The 25,186-nt window shown below is 36.6% G+C and overlaps 1 protein-coding gene across 2 annotated transcripts in view; it reads right to left on the bottom strand.

The window, feature by feature from the left end:
• Nucleotides 1-7,114: 7,114 nt before the first annotated feature.
• The window catches only part of Fam81b (family with sequence similarity 81 member B), a 65,604-nt gene continuing 47,532 nt past the window's right edge, over nt 7,115-25,186 (bottom strand). For both annotated transcript variants that reach the window (XM_048811450.1, XM_048811451.1), the window contains 3 exons: nt 11,560-11,695; nt 9,799-9,994; nt 7,115-7,425 (listed from right to left, as the gene is read on the bottom strand). In XM_048811450.1, coding sequence (XP_048667407.1) covers nt 7,292-7,425; nt 9,799-9,994; nt 11,560-11,695 — 466 coding nt within the window. In that variant the 3' untranslated portion in view covers nt 7,115-7,291. The remainder of the gene's footprint in view (nt 7,426-9,798; nt 9,995-11,559; nt 11,696-25,186) is intronic.

The following is a 25,186-nucleotide window of genomic DNA, read 5'->3' as shown; positions in this document are numbered from 1 at the left end:
TGGTTTCCTGTCTGGTGATGTGATTATTGCCTCTTGCACATGCTTCTTCCATTGTGATGCTATTTACCATGGGTTATCTCCAGAGCTGAGCTAATGCCAGCACCATACCCTTGAATCTCCAGAACTGTAAGCTGAATAAGTTTTTATAAATTTACCTCAGGTATTTTGTTATAATAAGGGGATATGGACTAATATAACTACCATGCTATACATTAGCTCTCTCTTAATAATCTTTTTTTTTTCATTGAATAGACATTTTATTCTCAAACAGCCATTACCAAAAAAATTATGTAATATATAAGACTCCACCTGACCAGCATAACAAGATCCTATGCCTTTGATTACATGGGGTAAAGCATAGACTGCTACACTTATGCCAACATGTCCTGTTTGGACTCTAGCTTGATGCATGAAATATAGCAATTGTAAATGTACATCAGGGACTTGACAAGCTGATTCGTAAGTTTCATTTTACCCTGGAAGAGAAGAGTTCCTCCAAACAAGAGAACAATCATTCTCCTCAAAAGAGGAGAAACATTAAAAGAGGAACCCAAGATACTATAATTCCAGTTACTTGGGGGTATATAAAACCATTAACAGCCTCAGCTAAACAGATGTTGGCTCAAATGGGGTTAGAATGTACTCTAGATAATTTTGTTACGCTTTGATTGCTAAACTCACACAAAACTTTGTAAATGCTTTGTTCTTAATAACAATGTTGCTCTGTTTTTGTACACCAGCTGTGGGAAATTCAGTACTGTCAGATTCTGGACTTCTACAACCCATTACAATATCTTGACTCACTGGGATGAAATTATTATATACCTGCAAAAATGTCTCATGGTATTCATTGTTGTCTTAGCAGAATAACTGTGTCCTTACTATCCACATAGTATTTAATAGGTCACCATGCTGCACAATTTATTCATAAAAGGTGTATTCTTCTTGGGCTGGGGATGTGGCTCAAGCGGTAGTGCGCTCGCCTGGCATGCGTGCAGCCCGGGTTCGATCCTCAGCACCACATACAAACAAAGATGTTGTGTCTGCTGAAAACCAGGAAGGCCATGTTTCTATAGTTCTCTAACATCCCATCTCTATATAAGTTTTTCTGAGCAGGCTGAAGGCATTCCCACTCCTCTTCAGTAAAATAAATGGCTATATCCCTGAATGTTAACAGTTCCATTTCTTGGTTCTCAGGAGTCGGGCCTGCTTGGGATCCTCAGCTCCTGCACAGCAGAACAACCTATCTTAATAATCTTATAAAGTTTGTACCCCTTGACTATGTTATTTTTCGGATATTAAGGTGTTTCCTAAAGGTCATGTGCTAAAAAGGCTTGGTTACCAGCTTGTGGTGCTATTGTGAGATGGTAGAACCTTTAGAAAGTGAGGCCTAGTGGAAGGAAGTGAGGTCATTGGATGAGTACCTTGAAAGGGTAAATTGGAATCCTGGCTCTTTCTTCTCCCTCTTTGCTTCCCAGACTCTATGAGGTGAACAAACTTCCTTCACCACACACTCTCACCACCATTGTAAGGGTCCAGCCAACGTCGGAGGAAGAGACCACCAAGAGACCGCAGCTCACGCAACAGCAAAGGGGTTTATTGAGGATCCAATCCAACGCGCTGGGGCTCCGTGCTCACTCAAGAAGGGAGAGCAGCCCAGAGCCCCGTGCAGGGGCTGAGCACTGCTTAAGTACACTTTTTGGGGAGGGCAGGGACTTTACATACATCACAGTCTCCTTTAACAAATCATCATACACTGCGGGAAAATCAAACAACTCCTAAACATCATTAGTTCATTCATTGGCGGGAACAGGTCGGGCAGGAGTGATAGGTCAGTTCTAAGAGGGGAGGTACATTCAAACTGTTTGGTTTAGGCCCTGCGATGTCTACGTGCAAAGTCACACAGGGTCCTAGGTTATCAAACAACCAGGCGATCAGGGGAAATATTTACTGGGCGGTTCCAAGTATTGTCTTAACAGCTACAGGAATTTCAGGTTTTGCGTGTAGCATAGGAACTTAACAATACCTGGTCCTTTACATTTTAACTCAGGCCTTGTAGCTTAGAAACTTTACAATGCCCGGTCTTTTACACTTTAACTTCAATTTCTTTTACCCTTACACCATGATGTACTGCAAAGCACATGGACCAAGTGAACATAGATGGAAACTTTCGAAATCATAGGCCAAAATAAATCATTCCTCCTTTTATATTGATTTTCTCAGGCATTTTATTCCAGTGACAGCTGACTAACACAGACTGAAATTCTTCCTTCACCCCACTCCCCAGCCCCTGGAAATTATTATTATTCTCTGTTTCTGTAAGTTTGACTTCGTTAGATTTCACATATAGGAGAGATTGTGAAGTATTTGTCTTTCTGTGACTGCCTTATTTCATGTAGCATAAGGTCCTTTAAGTTTATCCATTTTGGCAGGATTTCCTTTTTTCTTTTTTTTTGATACCAGGAATTGAACCCAGGATTTGAACCACTGAGCTACATCCCCAGCCCTTTATTTAATATTTTATTTAGAGACAGAGTCTCACCAAGTTGCTAAGTGCCTCGCTAAATTGCTGAGACTGGCTTTGAACTTGCAATACTCCTTCCTCAGCTTCCAGAGTCACTGGGATTACAGGCATGCGCCATGGTGCCTGGCTGGATTTCCTTCTTTTTTAAAGACCAAATAAAATTCCATTGTGTATATATACCATGTTTTCTTTATCCATTCATCTGTCAGTGGACACTTAGGTTGTTTCCATATCTTGACTGTACAGTGAACATGCAAGATACCCTTCAAGAGTACCTCTTCAAAAATACGAATTGCATTTCCTTTGGATATATACCCAATGATGGGGCTGCTGGATCATATAATACTCCTATTTCTTTTTAATTTTATGAGGAACATTCATACTGTTTTCTATATTGTCTGTACCAATTTATAATCCCACTAACAGTGTGCTAGGGTTTCCTTTTCTCAGCACGCTTACCAATTCTAGTTATCATTTGGCTTTTTTGAGATTACCCCTTTTAACTGATGTGTGGTAATACCACTTTGTGATTTGGATTTTAATTTTTATGATGATTAGTGATGTTGAGGACCTTTCCGTGTACCTGTTGGCCTTATGTATCTTCTTTGTAAAAATGTCTACTTAGGTTCTTTGCTCATTGTACAAATTGGGTTATTTGGGGGAAGGAGGTTGTTGTTTTGCTTTGTTTTTATGTTTCTCCATTAAATTATATAATATTTCTATTTGGGGATATTAATTGCCTATCAAAATATATGTTATAAATACCATCAGCCTTCTATATCTGCAGGTCTTCATCCATGCATTTAACCAACTATGGATCAAAAATATAAAAATGTTTATTGAACATGTAGATATTTTTATTATTCTGTAAATAATTTGGTGTAATAAAACTATTTACATAGCATTTACATTATATTAGGTATTATAAGTAATATATACATGATTTAAAGTATATGAGAGGGGCTGGGGATGTAGTTCAATAAGCATGTTACCCACATGTGTGAGGACCTGGGTTTAATCCCCAGTACCTCACATACAGGAAGATGTGCATAGATTTCATGTAAGTATGACACCACTTTATATAAAAGACTTGAGCATATATTATGAATTTGGAGAACAGGGGAAGGGGTTGGAGATTATCCCCTGCTTATACATTCCGTATGTTACCATTCTGTATGTTATCTTTTCATTTTGTTTATTGCTTCCTTTGCTGTATGGAAAACTGTTAGTTTGATATAGGTCCATTTATTTATTTTTGCTTTTGTTGTCTGTGCTTCTGATATTTTACCAAAACATTGCCATGACCAATGTCAAGGGATTTTCCCCTATGTTTTCCAAGAGTAAGTTTTAGTAAGAGGCAGAAAATGCTGGGAGTCAGAAGAACACTTAAGCTGTGCAAAAGGGCTTACGTGGTGTTTGTGCATAAAGTAAGAGCTACCTGAAATATTTTGTTGTAGAGTCTACAGTGTGAGTATGAAGATTCTGTAATGCTCAAACGTATTGGGGAGGGAAGTTTGACATTGCTTGCAGGATTCACAAATATCATTTGATATAGAATATAATCCCATGCATAGTGAGCTGATAAGAAAGGAGGATTGTTCATGGTTATTAGCTTTTTCCATCTATAGCAAAATAAATGCAAGGGGAGGGAGTCCTATCTTCACTGTCCCCTGAGCATAGATGAATTTACTGTATAACAATCAATGGCTCTTGAGCTTCAGAGCCACTCACTTACATGGGCCCTGGCCACAAATTTACATGGTCATTATAATATGTGCAGATGTTTTAATCATAACTGATTGAGACAATTGATTAAAACCACTGCATTTTTCTTTCTTTTTTCTTTTTTTTAAAAGAGAGAGAGAGAAGAGATAGATAATTTTAAAAATATTTTTATTTTTCAGTTTTCGATGGACACAACATCTTTATTTTTCATTTTTTTATGTGGTGCTGAGTATCAAACCCAGTGCCCCGTGCATACCAGTCGAGCGGCACCACTGCTTGAGCCACATCCTCAGCCCTCACTGCATTTTTCTACTCTAGCACTACATCAGGTGGTGCTAGAGTGACTATGGGCATCTTTGAGATAAATTTGGTTAGAGCAATGTATTCAATGTTGTTCACAATTGTGTATGGAGTTGAATTGCTGGTATTATCCCAATGTAGCATTTACTTCCTAAAATATTCTACAGACTACTGTGCAAACTCATCTGGCATCATGACCGGACATCAGATATATATATATATAAGCTTTAGACCCTACAGAACTTGGGTCCACCCTCTTTCTAGGCATAGTGCTCAGGTCATCTAGTGTCTGTGCATTCCCATGTGACATCCTAAGTAAGAGGATGGTAGCAGAGGATGCTTTGATCCTTTGAGCTCCCACCCTTAAATGGTACTTTCCTGGTCAACACCAGCGAAAGGGATTAATTCTGACAAAATGTTTGGCCCAATCCTGTGCTAGTCTTTGAATTACAATGTGGTTTAGAGCATTTTTATTTACAAGAAAAAAATGCATCCTGTATTTTTTTTCTCACTTGCTTGGTGTATATCCTCTTTGCTTTTGGAGTCATGTATGTAGATTAGAAAGTGAGTATGAGTAGGATAATATGCCTTGTTCTATATAATTTCCTAATTTAACATTTCCAATTTATTTGGTTCATTATAGACTAGTATATTTGTTGTTTTTCAACATATGTAAAAATGTAAAACTATTTATATATACTTATTGTAGAAAACAAAAGTTTTATAACTCAATCATTGCTAAATTTGTTTTAAAAATCTTTTTTTGCATACTGTACTTCATGTATTGTGTTAAAATTATTAGAAACTAACTTTTGACTTAAGTGGGGCCAGTATTGCTGTGCAACTTGCTTTTTCTTCATCTAACAGTGTATCACGGACAGCTTTACATATAACTTTTTTTTTTTGGGGGGGGGTCTGGTAAACCATTAATTTAGTTAATAGATTCCTCACATTTTTATATACCATAACAAATAATGCTATAATAAGTAAGTCTCCTTATTCAAATTTCTTGGTATACTTTGAGAGCATTTCTTTCTGTAATATAAATTTCTAGTCATGGAATTGTGGATAAAAGTGTGTGTGTGTGTGTGTGTGTGTATTCATATACATATGTATGTATATATACTCAAAATATTAACAGATGTTATTATTTTCTTATGGATATTTTAAGAGCTTTATATTACATAAAATATCATCTCCTTATCCTAGAATGGTACTTGATTACAAAAGACACTTGCTGTTGCTTCTAAATGCTTAATTCCTGCTATGAATATTCCTTCAATGATAGAGCCAATGATGTTGCATAAGTCGAGATGTTTTATACAGTTAAAAATTAGAAAAATGGACACTGGTCAAAAATTTATATGAAAGGCAAATTTGTTCTCTATTTGAGAGAAGTTATTACTCCTTCTGTAAACTAAGGAAGGTGCCTAAATCTGAAGCATAAGTTCCCTTGCCAGCCCTACACACAATCTGTGATTAGACATTAGTCCTTGTTCTGAGCACAGATAACATACTGTGGATAACTTGTTTTACTTTTCACAAATTTGTTGCCTCATTCCAGACTCAGTATTTAATTTAATATTTATATCCAGAAAAATTAGGTGTATTTTAATTTTATTAGAAATTAATTCATGTTTGAAGTACAGCTACATCAATTATGTGGCATATTTTTCCTGAAAGCTGTTGAATTCTCTTATTTTGGATTAGAACTTACTCATAATTCTGATACATACTGAAAACAATGAAAATATATTTTGAACATTCTAAACTTTCTATGAACATTGGGATTGTTAGAAAATGAAAATCTTTGTGTCAAAAGTTGTGATTGATGGACTGTGGTTATAGCTCAGTGGTATAGCATTTGCCTAGCATGTGTAAGGTTCTGTTCTCATCACTGCATATAAATAAAATAAAGGTCCATTAACAACTACAAAAATGCTTTTTAAGAAGTTGTGATTGAAAACCCACTAGATGTACCTATTCCACAAATATTTCCTTCATAAATTAAGAACCATATTGAACTAGATACTAATGCTTAACACTGGAGAAGTTTGCTGGGCATGGTGGTGCATGCCTATAATCCCATCAGCTCGGGAGGCTGAGACAGGAGGATCACAGGTTCAAAGCCAGCCTTAGCAATTGCAAGACACTAAGCAACTCAGTGAGACCCTGTCTCTAAATAAAATAAAAAATGGGGCTGGGGATGTGGCTCAGTGGTTAAGTGCCCCTGAGTTCAATCCCTAGTACTTACCCCCCTGCCCCCAGTAAAATAAAAAACTGGAGAAGTTTCTCTTAAAAAATTGAAATATTTTGGCAATAATGGACTGAATTCATATAGGTAGTGAATTATAACTGTATAGTGGCTATTATTTTCAGACAGGTTTTGCCATAGTTCAATTTGCCATATTCCTGCCATTCTTTGATGTATTATATCTGGCCTTACTTAATTCATCTGTGTACATTAAGAACATTGTTCTTTTTTAATTTGTAGGTAAATAAAAATATAGAAAAGGCATCTGTGTGAAGATTTTCCTTAATTTTTTCACTAATACATTGAAGACATGGAGACATAAAGCTTCTTTATTGTTTTTCCCTGGTACTTTCATCTTCTTAAATGGTGGTAAGAGATACAGAGACATTAGAAGCAGTAAGCACCATAGAGATATTAACTTTCTTATTCACAATTATTTCTAACAGATTGCTCCATTAGCATGTGAAAAAGAAAAAGACTGGAAAGTTTTATACCTCCTGGAGTTCCACAATCTTACGCTTTAATTTCTTTATGTCTTTCTGTACTTTATATTTCTCTAGATCCATTTTTGTTTTCTGTATTTGTTGGAGGGAGTTGAGAGAGTCGTGAATTGATTTAAATCCTGAGAAAGAAAAAGAGAATACATATATATCAAAGAATGCGTTGGAACTTTTTTTTTTGGTAGAAATTGGCAGATTAGAATTCCTACCATAATTGATCATTGTTTAATTTAAAGTACATTAAATTCCATTAAAACCCTTTTAAAAACAAACAAAATCCATTTCATCTGAGGATATAATAGGTTCTGTGTTTGAGATTGAGGTCTCTGATAGCTTCATGACTGTGGCATGCTTGGTGACTAGGAAGTTTCTGTGCAAAGACACAGAATGCCTGGCTGCTGGGAAAACTTCTGTGCAAAGACACAGGATGCCTGGCTGCTGTAGCAATGTACTTCATGAGGAAACTCTGTATTAGAGTCTTAGCAGCCTCCACCTTGATCTCAGGCACACAGGCCCTGGGAATAAAGGAACTCTCTTGTTAGACAACCACAAGAACCTGCCCACATAGCAGTAACTAACTTTATACAATGGACTTTCTTGAGAGCTACACAAAGCTCCAAACATTGCACATTGCAATGTAGTATGCAACTGAAGAATAAGCTGCATAATGTTGCTAAGTCTGTAACCTGCCTAATGACGCAGTGAACAATATGTACCAATGATGCTAATGACCTAAAGCAACCTATTGATATAAATAAAGCTTGGCAGCTTGGCCCTTCTGCCATTCTGCCATCTTTCTTTCCTGCCTCTGTATCTTGTCTGTGTGTCCCTTTTAATTTTCCTTACACTAAGCCCAATAAAAGAAAAAGTAGGCCCAAATCTTCACCATGTTGGCTTAGGATCTGACTTCCTTAACAAGACTCCTAAAGCGCAAGAAGTAAAATCAAGAATCAATAAATGGGATAGATTCAAACTAAAAATCTTCCTCTCAGCAAAGGAAACAATAACGTGAAGAGAGAACTTACAGAATGGGAGAATATCTTTACCAACCACACCTCAGAGCATTAATCTCCAGCACTTGTGTGATTTGTGTGTGGTGTGTGTGTGTGTGTTACTAGGGATGGAACCCAGGGCCTTGTGCATGTGAGGCAAGCACTCTACCAACTGAGCTATATCCCAAGCCCTGTGTGATTTTTAAAAAGAAAAATTCTTGTTACCAAGTTGAAGGTAAATACCACTGATGAGATTTGAGAATTTCTCTGAGAATAGCCGGTTTGAAAGGCATAAAAGAGTGGCTTCCCTCTTCCCTCCCAGCACTTTGTGTCCCTCTTATACATATCTAATCACTCATGACCACAGACCTATCAGACCTCAAACTTCTTAAAGTGTAGCCCATTTCGTATTCACTGAGGCCTTTCACATAGTTGCTTCTCAACACATTTTTATTAAAGGCATAAAGGAGCAGACCATTAATTTGGAGTCCTCTTTTGCTAGAACTCCTACTTGGTAAAATGTAGAAACACATAGATTGTACATTTCTCTTCAGCTAATCCTGAGATTGTACCAATGGGATGAGTAAAATTAAATCTTTGAGAGTTAAGGCGAAAGCAAGGCCATTTTTAAGTACCAGTTAGATTTGGGACATGATTCCTGGCTAGATAATTCATTATTTTGACTTGGTGGTAGAAAATGGAGGTTGTGAGGGTTATATTTCCAGGCAACAAATTCTACTTATATGCCAGAAACAGCTGCTAGAATGAAACAGTGATGTCTTCCCAAGGCGCCTCCACTGCATCTCTCCATGGGACCAAAATTTTATGGAATTTAAATGTGAATTTTTCTGAGATCTAGAAGATAGAGAATGGGTTGGAGTTTCTCTATACAAGAACCCCTCTGGTTCCTGGTAATTCCTTCAGAATTGTGATTTGAGGCAGATGGCTGCTCCACAGCACCTATCCCATGTCTTTTCTTTTGACAAATTAGATGAGCCTTTCAAATTAATCCTCTTTGATGTTAGCTCAGCTTGACACTGCTGCCATTAGCCTCTTAAGAGGAAAAGCAGTCATTATACTGGACTCTGCTAATTCATCTCTTCCTCACTTCTAAAGGTCAAGTTTCCAATCTGACATCTGTCTAGGCTCATTACTTGTAGTCCGATGAGAGGGACATTTGATTTAGGCTCCTAATTTTATAATATACCTAACAAGTCAGGTCTTGGTGATCTCTAAGGACTTTCCATGTCTAGGATTTATGAGAATCTCAGGACAGCAACAGGATTGTGACATTACCCAATGTGAATGAAGAAAGTTGACTCATTTTTACATGTTCTGATGGTATGCTGACATCCTACAGGATATTTAGGAAGCCAGATTAAATACATAATGATGTAACTAATGACAAGATTGTTCCATGGCCAGTGGTATAAAGTAGAAAATTCTGAGCAATTGGACAGGAAAGGACAATTATTCTTTCCTTAATAAAAGGTATCTACTCACCTGATTGATATTCATTCTGCATTTTCTCTAGTTCACCCCAGACGTGCTTTTCCATTTGGCTCATCTTTTTGGACAATTTATTTTCTACAAACTTTACTTTGTTCAGTTCTGCTTCCTGTTTCTGTGAGTTAATGAAATTTTCTAATTTGCTTGAAAGCTGCAACATTTTTTCTTCCATTTTGTTTTCAGACTTTTCCTAGAAACGAGATCATGTGATAAAACTCAGCAGAGAAGAATACTAATGTGGATTTATATTTCATCTTAGAGAAAACGTTTTTAACATATTTGTTTTCCCATGTTAAGCATGAAAATTCAAACCAAGACTCCTTATATCTAAAATTGTGTTCCAGGTGTAAGAATTAATTCTTTTTGTTTGACCTTGTTTGTAGTTTCTGGATTCTACATGCTATAGAATAAAATAAGAGGGCTCTCTCGGGTCTTGCTGAAATGCCTTAAGGATTTGGAATTTGAGTCTAGTGTTTAAAGAAGTGTAGCAAATGAAGATGATTCAGTTATGGCTTTCCCTGAGCTCCTTGGCATGTTCCTAAATGCCAGAAGTTCTTATTCCCTAGAACTTCATATCCACATCAACACACTTTAGCAAGAATAGTGACTTTCCATTCCAGCTATTTCTTACAATCCCCTGGATTATACCCCACCTCTAGAAATTTTGATTTAATAAGTTTATGATGGAGCTCAGGAGTTAATACCACTTAAAAACTCTTCAAGTGATTCTATTATGCAGCAGGGTGTAGACTGCAGAAGCAGCCTTAGGCTAATTAGCTTCTCATCTCATTTCCTCACAGAGAATTTGGGAGCAGGAACTGGACAGACTGTCATGGCCCCTTTGGCCCTCTTCTTTTTGCCCCTGCCTTGCCTTAGGAAGGGTGGATTCGTCTCTCTCTTCTTGTAAGAGACTTCTGTCAGCAGGGGAACCCACAAGGTCACTTAGTGCTGCCTGTAATTAGCAGAGGAATTTACCTAACTTGAGGGTAAAAATCTAGCAGGCCCACTTGACAACTACTGATGTGACTGCACATACTTTGATACCCCTTCTCAGTGATAATGTTGTTATGAATATCTCCACCTCTTGGACTCCTATCTCATTCAGTTATTTGCAAACTCGGGTGGGGGTGAGAGACATTATTTACTGAGCTGCCCAAAACTCCTTTACTGAAGTTATCATCTTTTTTGAATCATCTTCATGGCTGGCAGCCACTGACAGCATTGATGTCCCTTTTCAGCCTTCCCGATGTGCTGGTTGCAATGGGAAAAGGCAACCCTAAAGGAAATATATTTTTCATAAACCTTGGTAACCTCACCTCAAAGTTTGGGGCTTTCTTTACACAATTTAAAAAGAGTTTTGAAAAGTTTTGTTCTATTGACAGATCTCCAGAGATTTTAAATGACTTTGTGAGCAGAAGTTTCCAAGATTTCTTGTGCCTAAGCATCATCCAATATAATTGTCTAAGATCATGTATTCCAGTGAAGGCCCCAGAGAGTTAACTCCCTAGGTCTGGGGTGACAATCTGTATTTTTGAAAAAATCACTTCAGGTAACTTTGAACAGAGAAACGCAGATTCACAGAGTTAGGGTATAGTAAACAGGACCAGAATACAGGCTGTTGAACCTACAGTGCTAAAATTATAAAGAAGTTACTGATGCTATAAATGTTGAAGGGTGAACTTCCAGACCTTTACTCGTGGCTAACATCCAGACATTTACCATGCAGCTCTACTTCATGAAATAAGAGCTTCTTACCAGTTTCTCCTGCAGGACCATCAGACATTCATTTGTATGGCTCAGGTGGTCTTTTCTGTGTTTGATGAACTCACTTTGTGCCCATTTTTGATTGTTCTCAAGTTCTTCGTACAGATTATTTGAAAGTGAATTGAATCTAAGGAAAAATGTTTGATTCTGTTTTAATGAGTGGATTGAAATATAAAACAAAATTTTAATGTTGAAAAGTCTGCTGTAAGTCAGTGTATCTAGCCAATACTTATGTTGTGATGTGGGAGATGAGGAGGCAAGGTAAGTGCACTTTGGGGCCACTTGGGCTTAAGTTTAGTCTAGCTGCTGGCTATGCCTCTCTGCATACCCTGAAATATACACACAGTGACAGGTTCACTGCTGGCTTGGAAAAAAACCTCACCATACCTAAGTGCATGTTATCCATGCAAAATTTCCCTCAGGGCCTGGGGCTCATTATGTGTGTTGGAAACACTGATAAATCACTTGGGGTGGGTGTCTCTATTGTAGGGGTAGACAAACTTTTTCTGTAAAGGGTGGATTGTAAATATTTTAGGCTTTGTGGGCCTTGTGGTCTTTGTTGCAGCCACTCAATGCTGCCATTACAGCAAAAGAGCAGCCATAGAAAACACAGAAACAAATGAGAATAGCTACATTTTGTTCACACTTTATTTATACCCACTGAAACTTAGATTTTATATAATACTTCATGAAATGAAATATAATTCTTTTCTTTTTTTGAATGTATACAATTTATTTAATAAATTAATGTCATTCAAAATACAGTGCCAGAACATTATGCAGTTGAACATGCTAGTAATGTTTGTCATGAGGCACCTGTGCTCATGTTAGATTGGCAGCGCCCCACTACTGCTAGTGGTTCCTGGGATTAATGCCAGAGCACAGCTAGTTATCTGCTCTTATGCACAGCTTGTGCAGAAAATTCCTGAACAGTTCACCTTCCTAATCCTACCCCCCCCAACACACACACACATCAGGTTAAAAAAAACACACCCTGACAGCTAACAGATACCTATATACAATCACTCTACAGTAATGCTTGTTATTAAATTAAGATGTAATGAACTGGTTAACCCACTCTAAAACTTTAAGATGGAGAACTACATCAACAGCAGGTAATTATATGCATGAGCCAATATTAATGTAATATAGAAATGGAGACATGTAGTGATTAAAGCTCCACACAGACCTGCACAATGAGGGGATAGCAATTCATATTGCAAGCCCAGCAACTTAAGTCCACACCTGGCAAATGACCAGCTGAATGGACAACCTGTATTCTAGATAAACAAGTATAAGTTAGTGGAAAGAGTATAATTCTTTTTTTAAAGAAATTATTCAGAAGCACAAAATCCATTCTTAGCTGTAGGCAGATTTGACTAAGAGTGGTAGTTTGCTGATTCATGCTCTAAAAAGTGCCACTCTAAAGTTGGGGAGGGGATAGCGCAGAAAGAACCTGCATTGTCTTGGGGAGGAGAGGAAAGTCAGAGGAAGAGGGGGAGAGACCCCCAAGAGGACCTTGGGAAGCAGTGTTCAAACTGAACTTTAGATTGTCTCTGTCTCAGGTGAAATCTTTAGTGCAGTCCCCATTGCCACCAGTGGACATATGTGAGTGGATTTCGTGTGTGTGTGTGTGTTGTGTGTTTGCTTAAATGGGGACTGATTTACTCATGTGAAACAAAAAAATAGAAGTAATAGACTTTCAGAAAGGGACTGCTGGCATCAGGATGACATACCATAGGAGTATTAAATAACAGAGAATGAAGGATTTTTAAAAATTATTATAGAGATTAAAAGTTTTGAAAACATGTACCATCAGTCTAAAACATCCCTGTAGAGTGACTGAGGGTTTAGGCAGAAAGGGGACTCCAGATCTGAAATGACTTGAGAGATACAGGTCTCTCAAGAGATGAGGGATGAGTACTTGTAATTCATATGTATGTTTTCTATATGTGATTTGCTCATGGTAAGATGTCAATTTCAATTCCTTTCAGAATAGGCAAAATGATTTGATTGGTAGAAACAATGCATGTTGTTCATTATTGAAAATATTCAGAATACCTTACAAGGTATGGTACTTACAATAACAGTAATAAGCACTCTGATGTGTTCAGGCAAATATATACAGACAATTTAGTATGTGATAATTATCACTGGAAATTACTTAAGACATGCTGGACACACACTGTATGCACATGCCTCTCTTGCTCTCCTAAAAAAGTGTTTGGACTCATAATTAGAAAAGTGCCATCAAATTATTTTCCCTTTTAATTTAGACCAGTAACTCTGAACTGGAGACAATTTTGCCTCTTCTAAGGACACTTTGTAATGTCTGGAGACCATTTTGATTTTCATCACTGGGAGGTGATATTGGCACCCAGTGCTTAGAAACCAGGGATGCTGCTAAACATCTGTAATGCATACAGCCCCGCAACAAAGAATTATCCAACTAAAATATCAATAGTAATGAAAAACTTTGACTTAGTTGAGGAAACCCTGACTTAGTTGATGAAACCAAGGAATGGGAAAAGTGAGTTAATTTTCCAATAGCTAAATTAGTTATAAGAGCTAAATTCTCATCTTTACTCCTTCTGAATTCTAACATTATTTTTGACCCAAAGAGATATAGAAGGCATATCGTGTTTCAGGTGGGTATCCCAACTTTGAAGATGACATTCATTTCTCTTTTTGTGCTTAATCTAATGATTCCCAATTACCTCTGCTACTGGCCAACAGCTGTTGAATCTCAGACAAATAAGCTCACCAGCTGTAAAGTGGACAACTTCACGTGAGCCATCTGTTTCCTCCTATGGAACACTCTCCTTCAGAATTTCCACTGGTGCCTGCCACCTTATCACAAAAGTTATTTTAACCACCCTTAAAAAGGACCCCTTCTTACCTGACATCCCCTTTTCCCTTACCCTACTTTTATTTTTATTTAAAATGCCCATTGCCCTCTGATATATACTAATTTGTATGCTATCTTCTCCACTAGAATTGAAGCTTTATGAAAACAGAATTTTGTTTGGTTCATTGCTACAAATAATGCCTGGAATATTGTAAGTGATCAATAAATAGTTGTTGACTAAAATGAACAAATGGGTAATTTTTTCAATAAATAATATCTATTAGGGCTGCTAACACATAACATGTAAACCTATTAATCTATTTATAAATCTAATCTGCTTTGATATTTGCCTTATTTTTCCTGTGTCTGGTGGAAGTATTAATTAATACTTATGATGAAGGGAGACAGTAAGTCCCCAGATAATCAAGAGTTAACCTTTCAATTAAGAATTCAGGTTTCAGTGCCCACCTTTCCTGTGTAATAAATGAGAAAATTTAGTCTCTTATTATTTACATAGTTATAACCAAGGAAACAAGGAACCACTAAATGTGCTCAAGTAATATCTCCAGAAGGGCATATCAGTAATTAAAATTATGAAATTAAAGTCATAAAACTGAGTTACTACTTATGATCCTTTTATTACAAGGTTTACTTGCAATTGGAGATTCATGTTTCTGTTAACAATCAGAAGTCATATTCTCTCTGTTGGTAATTTATTAAAATACAAAAGCATTTTTAAAACGTTCTCCTTTTAAGATAAAAAGATAAAGGTTTTTTTTATAAACGGTTTTCTTTGCTTAGACTTTTCCCTAACATAAAGAACATGGTTTGCCCTAATTCTATTGATTATAGAACTTACAGATATCATTGGAAATTGCTTAAGACATGCTGGACACACACTGTATGCACATGCCTTTCTTGCTCTCTTGCAAAAGAATGAATTTATCTTGGATGACATTCATAATTTTTTTTCCAATGGTTAAACTGATTTTTTTTACCATGTGTTTTATTTTTAGTCATACATGACAGCAGAATGTATTTTGACATATAATACATACATGGAACATTCATAATTTAGTTCCCAAATCTTCTATTCTATTAGTTTTAGGAGTATTTTTATTGGACATAGGTAGACAGGTAGATAGCAAAGCAAGTGTCATCAAACATTCCCACTTTATTTAGACCATTTCTCAATTGGGGGTAATTTTGCACCACTGAGGGAACATTTGGCAATGTATGGGGCAATTTTGGCTGTTTCCAAATGGATGGATGACTTTGTCTTTTATTTTTCCTAAAACAGAAAAATCAGACTTGTGAGTTATGAATTTATGGCCAGAGACCCCACTAGGTTGATGTGTAGGCTATTGATAGACTTTTAAAATTTTTTCTTATTGACAGAATCAGGCTAAAATTTACACCAAGGGCAATTATAAGGAAGGGGGTTACAAATGATAAAGAAAAATTTAATTGGAAACAATAGACACAGTAGAGGCCACAGCAGGGGGCTAACCATGAAGGCAGAATAAATACCAGTCTTATGACTGGCATACATAAATAGACATAGCTCCAGTCTATATTAGTTTTACCAGTTCACTTTATGTACCCAAGCCAGTGTCCTGTACTCAACAATCTGTTGAACTAACATTTTTAGAAGATGTGAAGATTTTAAATTCTTGAAAATTGTTTTTGCTAGCAGGCTCTTAAGAATTCAGATAGTGGGGCTGGAGTTGTGGCTCAGGGGTTGAGCACCCAACTAGCACATGTGAGGCCCTGGGTTTGATCCTCAGCACTACATAAAAATAAATAAATAAAATAAAGGTATTGTGACCAACTGCAACTAAAATATATATATATATATAAAATTCAGATAGTGACTTTGACCACTATCTGATATTTTTCTAGCAGTATGACTTGGGCAGACTACTTAATCTCAATGATTGTAAATGTTATCCTCTTCTTTTTTCTTTCTTTCTTTCTTTCTCTCTCTCTTTCTTTCTTTTTTTTAAACCAGGGATTGAAAAAATGGTCTTTGTTGAACTGTTAAACACAGAAGATATTTTCATTTTTGGTAACTATATTTGAAAAAGTGCTTAAGATAGATCATGTGCTATATTTCTCTGGAGATTGAGTCTAAGATTTTCAATTCATGTAAGAATCAAGAAGTTAATCCTAAGAAATATTGTTTTTCTACTGAGTTCACCCATATAGTAGAACTCAAACTAATTTCTTCTAAATGTTCTGTGATTTCTAATTAGTGATGCTAATTAAAAAGCAATTCCAACTCTACTGTATAGGAAGATTTTTTTCTTGGTCACTCCAAATTGTACTTGAACTTAAATCCCAATACCTTCACAGCCTCTTTCCTGGTTGCCCAAGCAAATGTAATCTGCACAGTTCATTTACTAGCAGGTGGAAATTGTGAGATGGAGGCATATGACTTGATAAAAACAACTTGAGCTTTGGAATTAGACTTTTTCTAGCAGTATGACTTGGGCAGACTATTTAATCTCAATGATTGTAAATGTTATCCTCTTCTTCTCTCTCTCTCTCTCTCTCTCTCTTTTTAACCAGGGATTGAACTCAGGGGCACTCAAATACTAAGCCACATCCCCAGCCATTTTTGTATTTTATTTAGATACAGGGTCTCACTGAGTTGCATAGCAACTCACAATTACTGATAACGCCTTTGGGAATTCCAAAATACAGCTTACATATTTTAAGTGATCAAAAAATCATTAATTCAGGGCTGGGGTTGTGGCTCAGTGGTGGAGCTCTCACCTAGCATGTGTGAGGCACTGGGTTTGAGCCTCAGCACCACATAAATAAATCAATAAAGGTACTGTGTCCATCTACAACTAAAAAAAGATCATTCATTCATTAATCAGTTTCTATTTGTGTTTGTATGTGCTTGATGCTAAGGATACAAAGATGAGTGAGGCAGAGTCCTGCCTTGGATAGTTTTTAATTTCTACTGTAATAATGTTTTCAGAGTTGAGTGATAAGATTTGAGTCTATAGATTTGCTTCATTGACCATTTTCTTTCCTTTTCTTATAAATCACTACCTGGTGGTGGTGGGATCCAAGATGGCAGGCCAGAGGGAGGCAGCATTCTGTGTCGCTCTGTGACCTGGGACTCAAGTAGTGAGAATACTGCTTCTCTGCGAGCAATATTCCTGCTTCTGTGCAGGAATCACAGCCACCATGCCAGTCCAGGGCTTCAGGCCTCAGCGTCAGAGGAGGTCTCTCAACTACTTGCCCATACAGGATTACCTGAATGGAACCATCAACACCCAGGCAGAACTTTCAGCCACCCACGCGAGCAGAAATCACCAAGGCTGCTTGCAATGCAGGACACCTGGAAGCTTCCCACAAACAGGAATTCTGGCCGCCACTTCTGTGTGGACTCCCATCTACAAATGTGGGGCTCCCCTGGTCACTGCCATCTTAGGTCTCTGCAGCAGCAGAGATAGTCCCCTACGTGCAGTAGCCTGCCTGCGGCCGAAAACTTCACATAGGCTCTGAAGTCAGCCAACAGCCACACGCTGCAAGCCAGAGAGCGCATCTCTGAACTCATCATCTAATGCCATGCTTGGCTCGCCCCACTCAACAGGACACCTCACTACTGAAAGCAGGGACCTCCATCTTGGGTCACCTTCATCACCATCTTCAGTGGGGGGCAACTCCCAGTTTGGAACTCCGGCAGGCCAGGTATCCAGTTTCTTATTAGCAAACATTTGTTTTTAATGTGTATATTGTTTATATTGGGATCTGATAACACTGTCCTGCACCTCAAAGGATAGGTACTGGATCCCTACAGGGGCACTATAAGCCTGTCAAGTGAAAACAGTAATGCCTCAGCTCCACAGTGCTAGAAGGGAAGACACATAAGCAATATGAACAGACAAGGAAAGAAAGTGTCCCAAACAAATCAAGATACCACATTATTAGAATCCATGGCCAGCACTTAGAAGAAATTACAGAGAAGGAATATTCAGGATGTACATAATTTAAATGCTCTGCAAATTAAAGGATGATATAAGAGAGCAAATACAGGGAGCAAAAGATCATTTTGACAAAAAGCTATATAAACAAATATAGGAAGGAAAAGCTTACTTTAATAGGGAGATAGAGGTTTAAAAAAAAGCAAACAAACAGAAATCCTTGAAATGAAAAGAACAATAAACCAAATTAAAAGTTCAATTGAAAGCATCACCAACAGATTAGGCAACTTGGAAGATAGGACCTTAGACAATGAAGACAAAACATATTATCTTGAAAAGAATGTAGACCACACAGTTAAAATGGTAAGAGACCATGAGCAGAAATTCAAGAATTATGGGATAAAATAAAAAGACCAAATTTAAGAGTTATTGGGACAGAGGAAGGAAGAGAGTTTCAAACCAAAGGAATGAGCAATCTACTCAATGAAATAATATCAGAAAATTTTCCAAACATGAAGAATGAATTGGAAAACCAAATTCAAGAGGCTTACAGGATGCCAAATGTACAGAATCACAACAGATAATCACCAAGGCACATTATAATGAAAATGCCTAACATACAAAATAATAAGAAAATATTAAAATCATGAGAGAAAAGAATCAGATTACATATGGGGGTAACCAATTAGATTATGTGCAGATTTTTTAACCCAGACCTTGAAAGCTAGAAGATACTGGAACAACATATATCAAGCTATGAAAGAAAGTGGATGCCAACCAAGAATCTTGTATCCAGCAAAATTAAGCTTTAGATTTGATGACAAAATAAGAACCTTCCATGATAAACAAAAATTAAAAGAAATTACAACTAGTAAGACTGCACTACAGAACATCCTCAGCAAAATATTCCATGAGGAGGACATTAAAAACAACAATGAAAATCAGTAAAGGGGGATATTACACTAAAGGAAAAACTAATCAAAGGAGAAACCAACTCAAGTTAAATACCAAAAATAAACAAAAATGGCTGGGAATACAAGTCATATCTCAATAATAACCCTAAATGTTAATGGTCTAAACTCACCAATCAAAAGACATAGACCAGCAGATTGGATTTTTAAAAAGACCCAACAATATGCCGCCTCCACGAGACTCATCACATAGGAAAAGACATCCACAGACTGAAGGTGAAAGAATGGGGAAAATCATACAATCACATGGACTGCAGAATCGAGCAGGAGTTTCCATCCTCATATCAAATAAAGTAGACTTCAAGTCAAAGTTAATCAAAAGGGATACATAAGAATATTTTATACTGCTTAAGGGAAACATTCATCAACAAGACATAACAATAATAAATTTATATGCCCCAAACAATGGAGCATCTACATTTATCAAACAAACTCTTGTCAAATTCAAGAGTCAAACAGACCACAACACAATAATTCTGGGTGACTTTAACATATCTCTTTCACCACTGGATAGATTGTCCAAACAAAAGCTGAACAAAGAAACTATAAAACTCAATAGTACAATCAATAACCTAGACTTAACTGACATATATAGAATATTTCATCCTTCAATGAACGAATACACTTTCTTCTCAGCAGCACATGGATCCTTCCCTAAAATAGACCATATATTATGCCACAAAGAAACTCTTAGCAAATATAAAAAAGTAGAGATACTACCCTTTATTCTATCAGATCATAATGGAATGAAATTAGAAATCAATGATAAAATAAAAAATAAAAGCTACCCCAACACCTGGAGACTAAATAATACATTACATGGGTTGCATTGATATCAAGGAGGATATTAAAAAATTCTTAGAGGTGAATGAGAACACAGATACAAAGTACTAAAATCTCTGGGATACTATGAAGGCAGTACTAAGAGGAAAGTTCATTACATGGAGTTCATTCCTTAAAAGAAGAAATAGTCAACAAATAAATGACTTAACCTTACATCTCAAGGCCCTAGAAAAAGAAGAACAAATCAACACCAAAAGCAGTAGAAGGCAGGAAATAATTAAAATCAGAGCTGAAATCAATGAAATAGAAACAAAAGAAACAATTTTTAAAAACTGACAAAACAAAAAGTTGGTTCTTTGAAAGAATAAATAAAATTGACAGACCCTTAGCCATGCTACCAAAGAGAAGGAGAGAGAAAACTCAAATTACTAACATATGTGATGAAAAAGGAAATATCACAACAGACACTACAGAAATACAGAAGATAATTAGAAATCATTTTGAAAACTTGTATTCTAATAAAATAGAAAATATCAAAGGCATTAACAAATTTCTAGAGTCATATGATTTGCCCAAATCAAATCAGGATGATATACACAATTTAAACAAATCAATTTCAAGCAATGAAATAGAAAATGCCATCAGAAGCCTACCAACCAAGTAAAGCCCAGGACCAGATGGATAGATAGCTGAGTTCTACAAGACCTTTGAAGAAGAACTAATACCAATACTCTTCAATTTATTTTAGGAAATAGAAAAAAGGGAGCACTTCCAAATTCATTCTATGAGGCCAATATCATCCTGATTCCAAAATCAGGCACAAACACATCAAAGAAAGAAAACTTCAGACCAATTTCTCTAATGAATATAGATGCAAAAATTCTCAATAAAATTCTAGCAAATCGAATACAAAAACATATCAAAAAAGATCATGCAACACAATCAAGTGGGGTTTATCCCAGGAATGCAAGGTTGGCTCAACATACAGAAATAAATAAATGTAATTCATCACATCAATAGACTTAAAGATAAGAATTATACGATCATCTCCATAGATGCAGAAAAAGCATTCAACAACACAGAACCAATTCATGTTCAAAACACTAGAAAAATCAGGGATAACAGGAACATATCTCAACATTGTAAAAGCTATCTATCTATGCTAAGCCCCAGGCCAACATCATTTTAAATAGAGAAAAATTGAAAGCATTTCCTCTAAAAACTGGAAAAAGACAGGGATACCCTCTTTCACCACTTCTATTTAACATAGTTCTTGAAACACTGGCCAGAGCAATTAGGCAAATGAAAGAAATTAAAGAGATACACATAGGAAAAGAAAAACTCAAATTAGCATTATTTGCTGATGATATGATTCTATACCTAGAAGACCCAAAAAATTCCACCAGAAAACTTCTAGAACTAGTAAATAAATTCAGCAAACTAGCAGGATACAAAATCAAAACCTATAAATCAAATGCATTTCTGTCTATCAGTGACAAATCCTCTGAAAGGGAAACAAGGAAAACTACCCCGTTTACAATAGCTTCAAAAAAAAAAAATACTTGGGAATCAACTAACAAAAGATGTGAAAGACCTCTACAATGAAAACTACAGAACACTAAAGAAAGAAATTAAAGACGAACTTAGAAGATGGAAAGATCTCCCTTGTTCTTGGATAGGCAGAATTAATATTGTCAAAATGACCATACTACTAAACGCATTTTACAGATTTAATGCAATTCCAATCAAAATCTCAATGATATTCCTCATAGAAATAGAAAAAGTAGTCATGAAATTCATCTGGAAAAATAAGAAATCCAGAATAGCTAAAGCAATCCTTAGTAAGAAGAGTGAAGCAGGCGGCATCATTATACCAGACCTTAAACTATACTACAATATAGCAATAGTAACAAAAATAGGATGATATTGGCACCAAAACAGACTGGTAGACCAATTGTACAGAAAAGAAACTAGCATACAAAATTACAATTTTCTTATATTAGACAAAGGTGCCAAAAACATGCAATGGAGAAAAGATAGCATTTTAAACAAATAGTGCTGGGAAAACTGGAAATTCACAGGCAACAAGGTAAAATTAAAACCCTATTTTTCACCATGCACAAAACTCAACTCAAAGTCGATCAAGGACCTAGGAATTAAACCAGAGACCCTGCGTCTAACAGAAAAAAAGTATGCCCTAATCTCCATCATGTCAGATTAGGCCCTTACTTCCTTAATAAGACTTCTATAGCACAAGAAATAAAATCAAGAATTAATAAATGGGATGGGGCTGGGGATGGGGCTCAAGTGGTATCGCGCTCGCCTGTCATGCATGGGGCTCTGGGTTCAATCCTCAGTACCACATAAAAATAAAATAAAGATGTTGTGTCCATCAAAAAATAAAAAATAAATATTAAAAATTCTCTCTCTTTAAAAAAAGAATTTATAAATGGGATGGGTTTAAACTAAAAAGCAAAAGAAATAATCTGTGAGGTGAATAGAGAACCTACAGCATCGTAGCAATTTTTACCACAAGCACATCAGATAGAGCACTGATCTCTAGGATATATAAAGAACTCAAAAATCTAAACACCAAAAAACAAATAACCCAATCAATAAATGGGCCAACGACCTGAACAGACACTCTCAGAAGGTGATATACAATCAATCAAGAAATATATGAAAAAATGTTCAACTTCTCTAGCAATTAGAGAAATGCATATAAAAACTACACTTAAGATTTCATCTCACTCCAGTCAGAATGGCAGGTATTAAGAATACCAAAAATAATAAGTGTTGGCGAGGATGTGGGGAAAAAAGGCATTGCTGGTGGGACTGCAAAATGGTACAGCCAATGTGGAAAGCAGTATGGAGAATCCTTGGAAACCTGGGAATGGAATCACCATTTGACCCAGCTATCCCACTCCTCCGTCTATACCCAAAGGGATTAAAAACAGTATACTACAGGGACACAGCCACATCAATGTTTATAGCAGCACAATTCACAATAGCTAAACTGTTAAATGTAAATGAATGCAAAAGAAAATGTGGTATGTAAACACAATGAATATTACTCAGCATCAGAAGCGAATAAAATCATGGCATTTGCAGATAAATGGATGGAGTTGGAGAATATAATGCTAAGTGAAGTTAGCCAATCTCAAAAAACAAATACTGAATGCTGTCTCTGATATAATAAGGCAGATTTATAGTGGGGTTGGGAGGGGGAGCATGGGAAGATTAGATGAACTGTAGATAAGGCAAAGTGGAGGGAGGGGAAGGGAGGGGGCAGGGTGTAAAGATGGTGTAAGGAGATGGATATCATTACCCTAAGTACATGTATGAAAACACGAATGGTGTGAATATACTTTGTATACAACCAGAGATATGAAAAATCATACTCTATATGTTTAATATGAATTGTAATATGTTGTGCTATCATATATAAAAAATTATAATAAAAAATTTTTAAAAATACCTATCTACTAATTATAAACCCAGCCTAATTCCCTCTTAAAATTGGGAGCCATCTCGCCACAAAGGCATGAAAAGCTAATTTCGGCTTTACTATAAATTACTGCAATTTCTAAACTTGCTTGGAATGCCTGCCCGTGCCTTGCACTCACTCATGCCTGGCTTTCCCTGACCAGATAACCACCCTCTCTGAAGCTCTAATGACCCTCATAAACTCTGATGTCAGGGCCAGCTAAAATATTAAATAGCCTTTGTTCTATGCTTGTCAAAATTTTGTTATCTGTAAGTTCTCAAACCCCCCTTTGTGTAACTTTCTGTGCTATAAAGCTGTGCTCCAAGACATCTGCAGGGCTGTCTTTTGTTCCATGTTTTTGTTGGGAGAGGCAGCCCTGCCGGTAGAAATTATAAGCTTGCTTTAATTTGATTTCAATTGGAGTCGGTGATCTTTTCTTTGCGTCATTGGTCTAACACTAAACAGTATCAGCAGTAGGAACTATCCAGGAAGTTATGGGCAGTTGCTGCCCCTGTCAAACCCTTATTAAAAGATGGCTGTATTTCATTATGGCCAAAACTCTTGCTATATAAGCATTAAGTTGTTGACTTTAGGACAGTTAGCTGGACATCTATGACTTCTAGAATGGGGGTCCTTATAGGATTTCAGTGCACATCTTCTTTGTCCAGATCTAGTGATGGATGCCAAAGTTCCAGGAATTCCCCAGGAAACCCCCAGACATTATTGTGGCTTCTAAGTTTAAGGTAAAATATAAGTTTAGTTGACAATTAAGCTAGAACTTGTCAAAGTTTCTAAATGAGAAAGTTGCTTATTTAAACTTAACTCTAATTTTATTGAAATACTTTTATTGAAATTAATCTCTTTGTTCAGACAGTTCTTCCTTCAAAAAGAAAAGAAAAGCAAATTCTGTACCCCGTCTACTTTAATTTTAAATTCATATGTATCTTAAAATTCTAATATTAGTGGTTATTTATAAATTTTTTAAAAAGTCATGGAACTACAACTATTGTTGTTCAAAGGCAACCTTGCTGAAATCTAATATACTAGATTAAAATAGAAATACTCTGTTTTAAAGAGCCCTACCTACCTTACTTTCCTTTTGTGTAAAATACATTTGTAACACATATCTCAGTCTAGGGATTAATATCCCTAATATAAAGGAATCCTACAAATTGATAAATAATGATTTTTAAAAAATCCCAATACAGGATTCCACCTCTTGGGTCCCCTTCTTCCTCCGGGAGAAGTCTTTTCTGCTGTCCTTTAATAAACTTCTAATTTCTACTCTGACCTTGCCTCGGCGTGCTTCTTTGGTGTTATTCTTCAACATTGGGGAAGCAAGGACTCGTCACTGGTCAACAGCGGTAACATATTGGAGGTCCCATACCGAGATTCTACACCGAGGTAAGTGCACGCACCCCATGTCTGTTTGAGGTACATCTTTCTCTTTCTTTCTGGAGGGTAAGGTGGGCACCCGACGGCTACTTAAACGCAATTAGTGCAGCCGCCACTCTTCAAGACTCAGGTGAGAGGTTTCCCGGCCTAGGCAGCTCTCAATCACCTGTTCAATACAGAGCAGGCATGTTGG

Source organism: Marmota marmota, unplaced genomic scaffold (genome assembly GCF_001458135.2).
Source record: "Marmota marmota marmota unplaced genomic scaffold, marMar, whole genome shotgun sequence".
Lineage (NCBI taxonomy): Eukaryota > Metazoa > Chordata > Mammalia > Rodentia > Sciuridae > Marmota > Marmota marmota.
The sequence above is the reverse complement of the archived record's forward strand: the minus strand, read 5'-3'. Positions and strand labels throughout refer to the sequence as shown.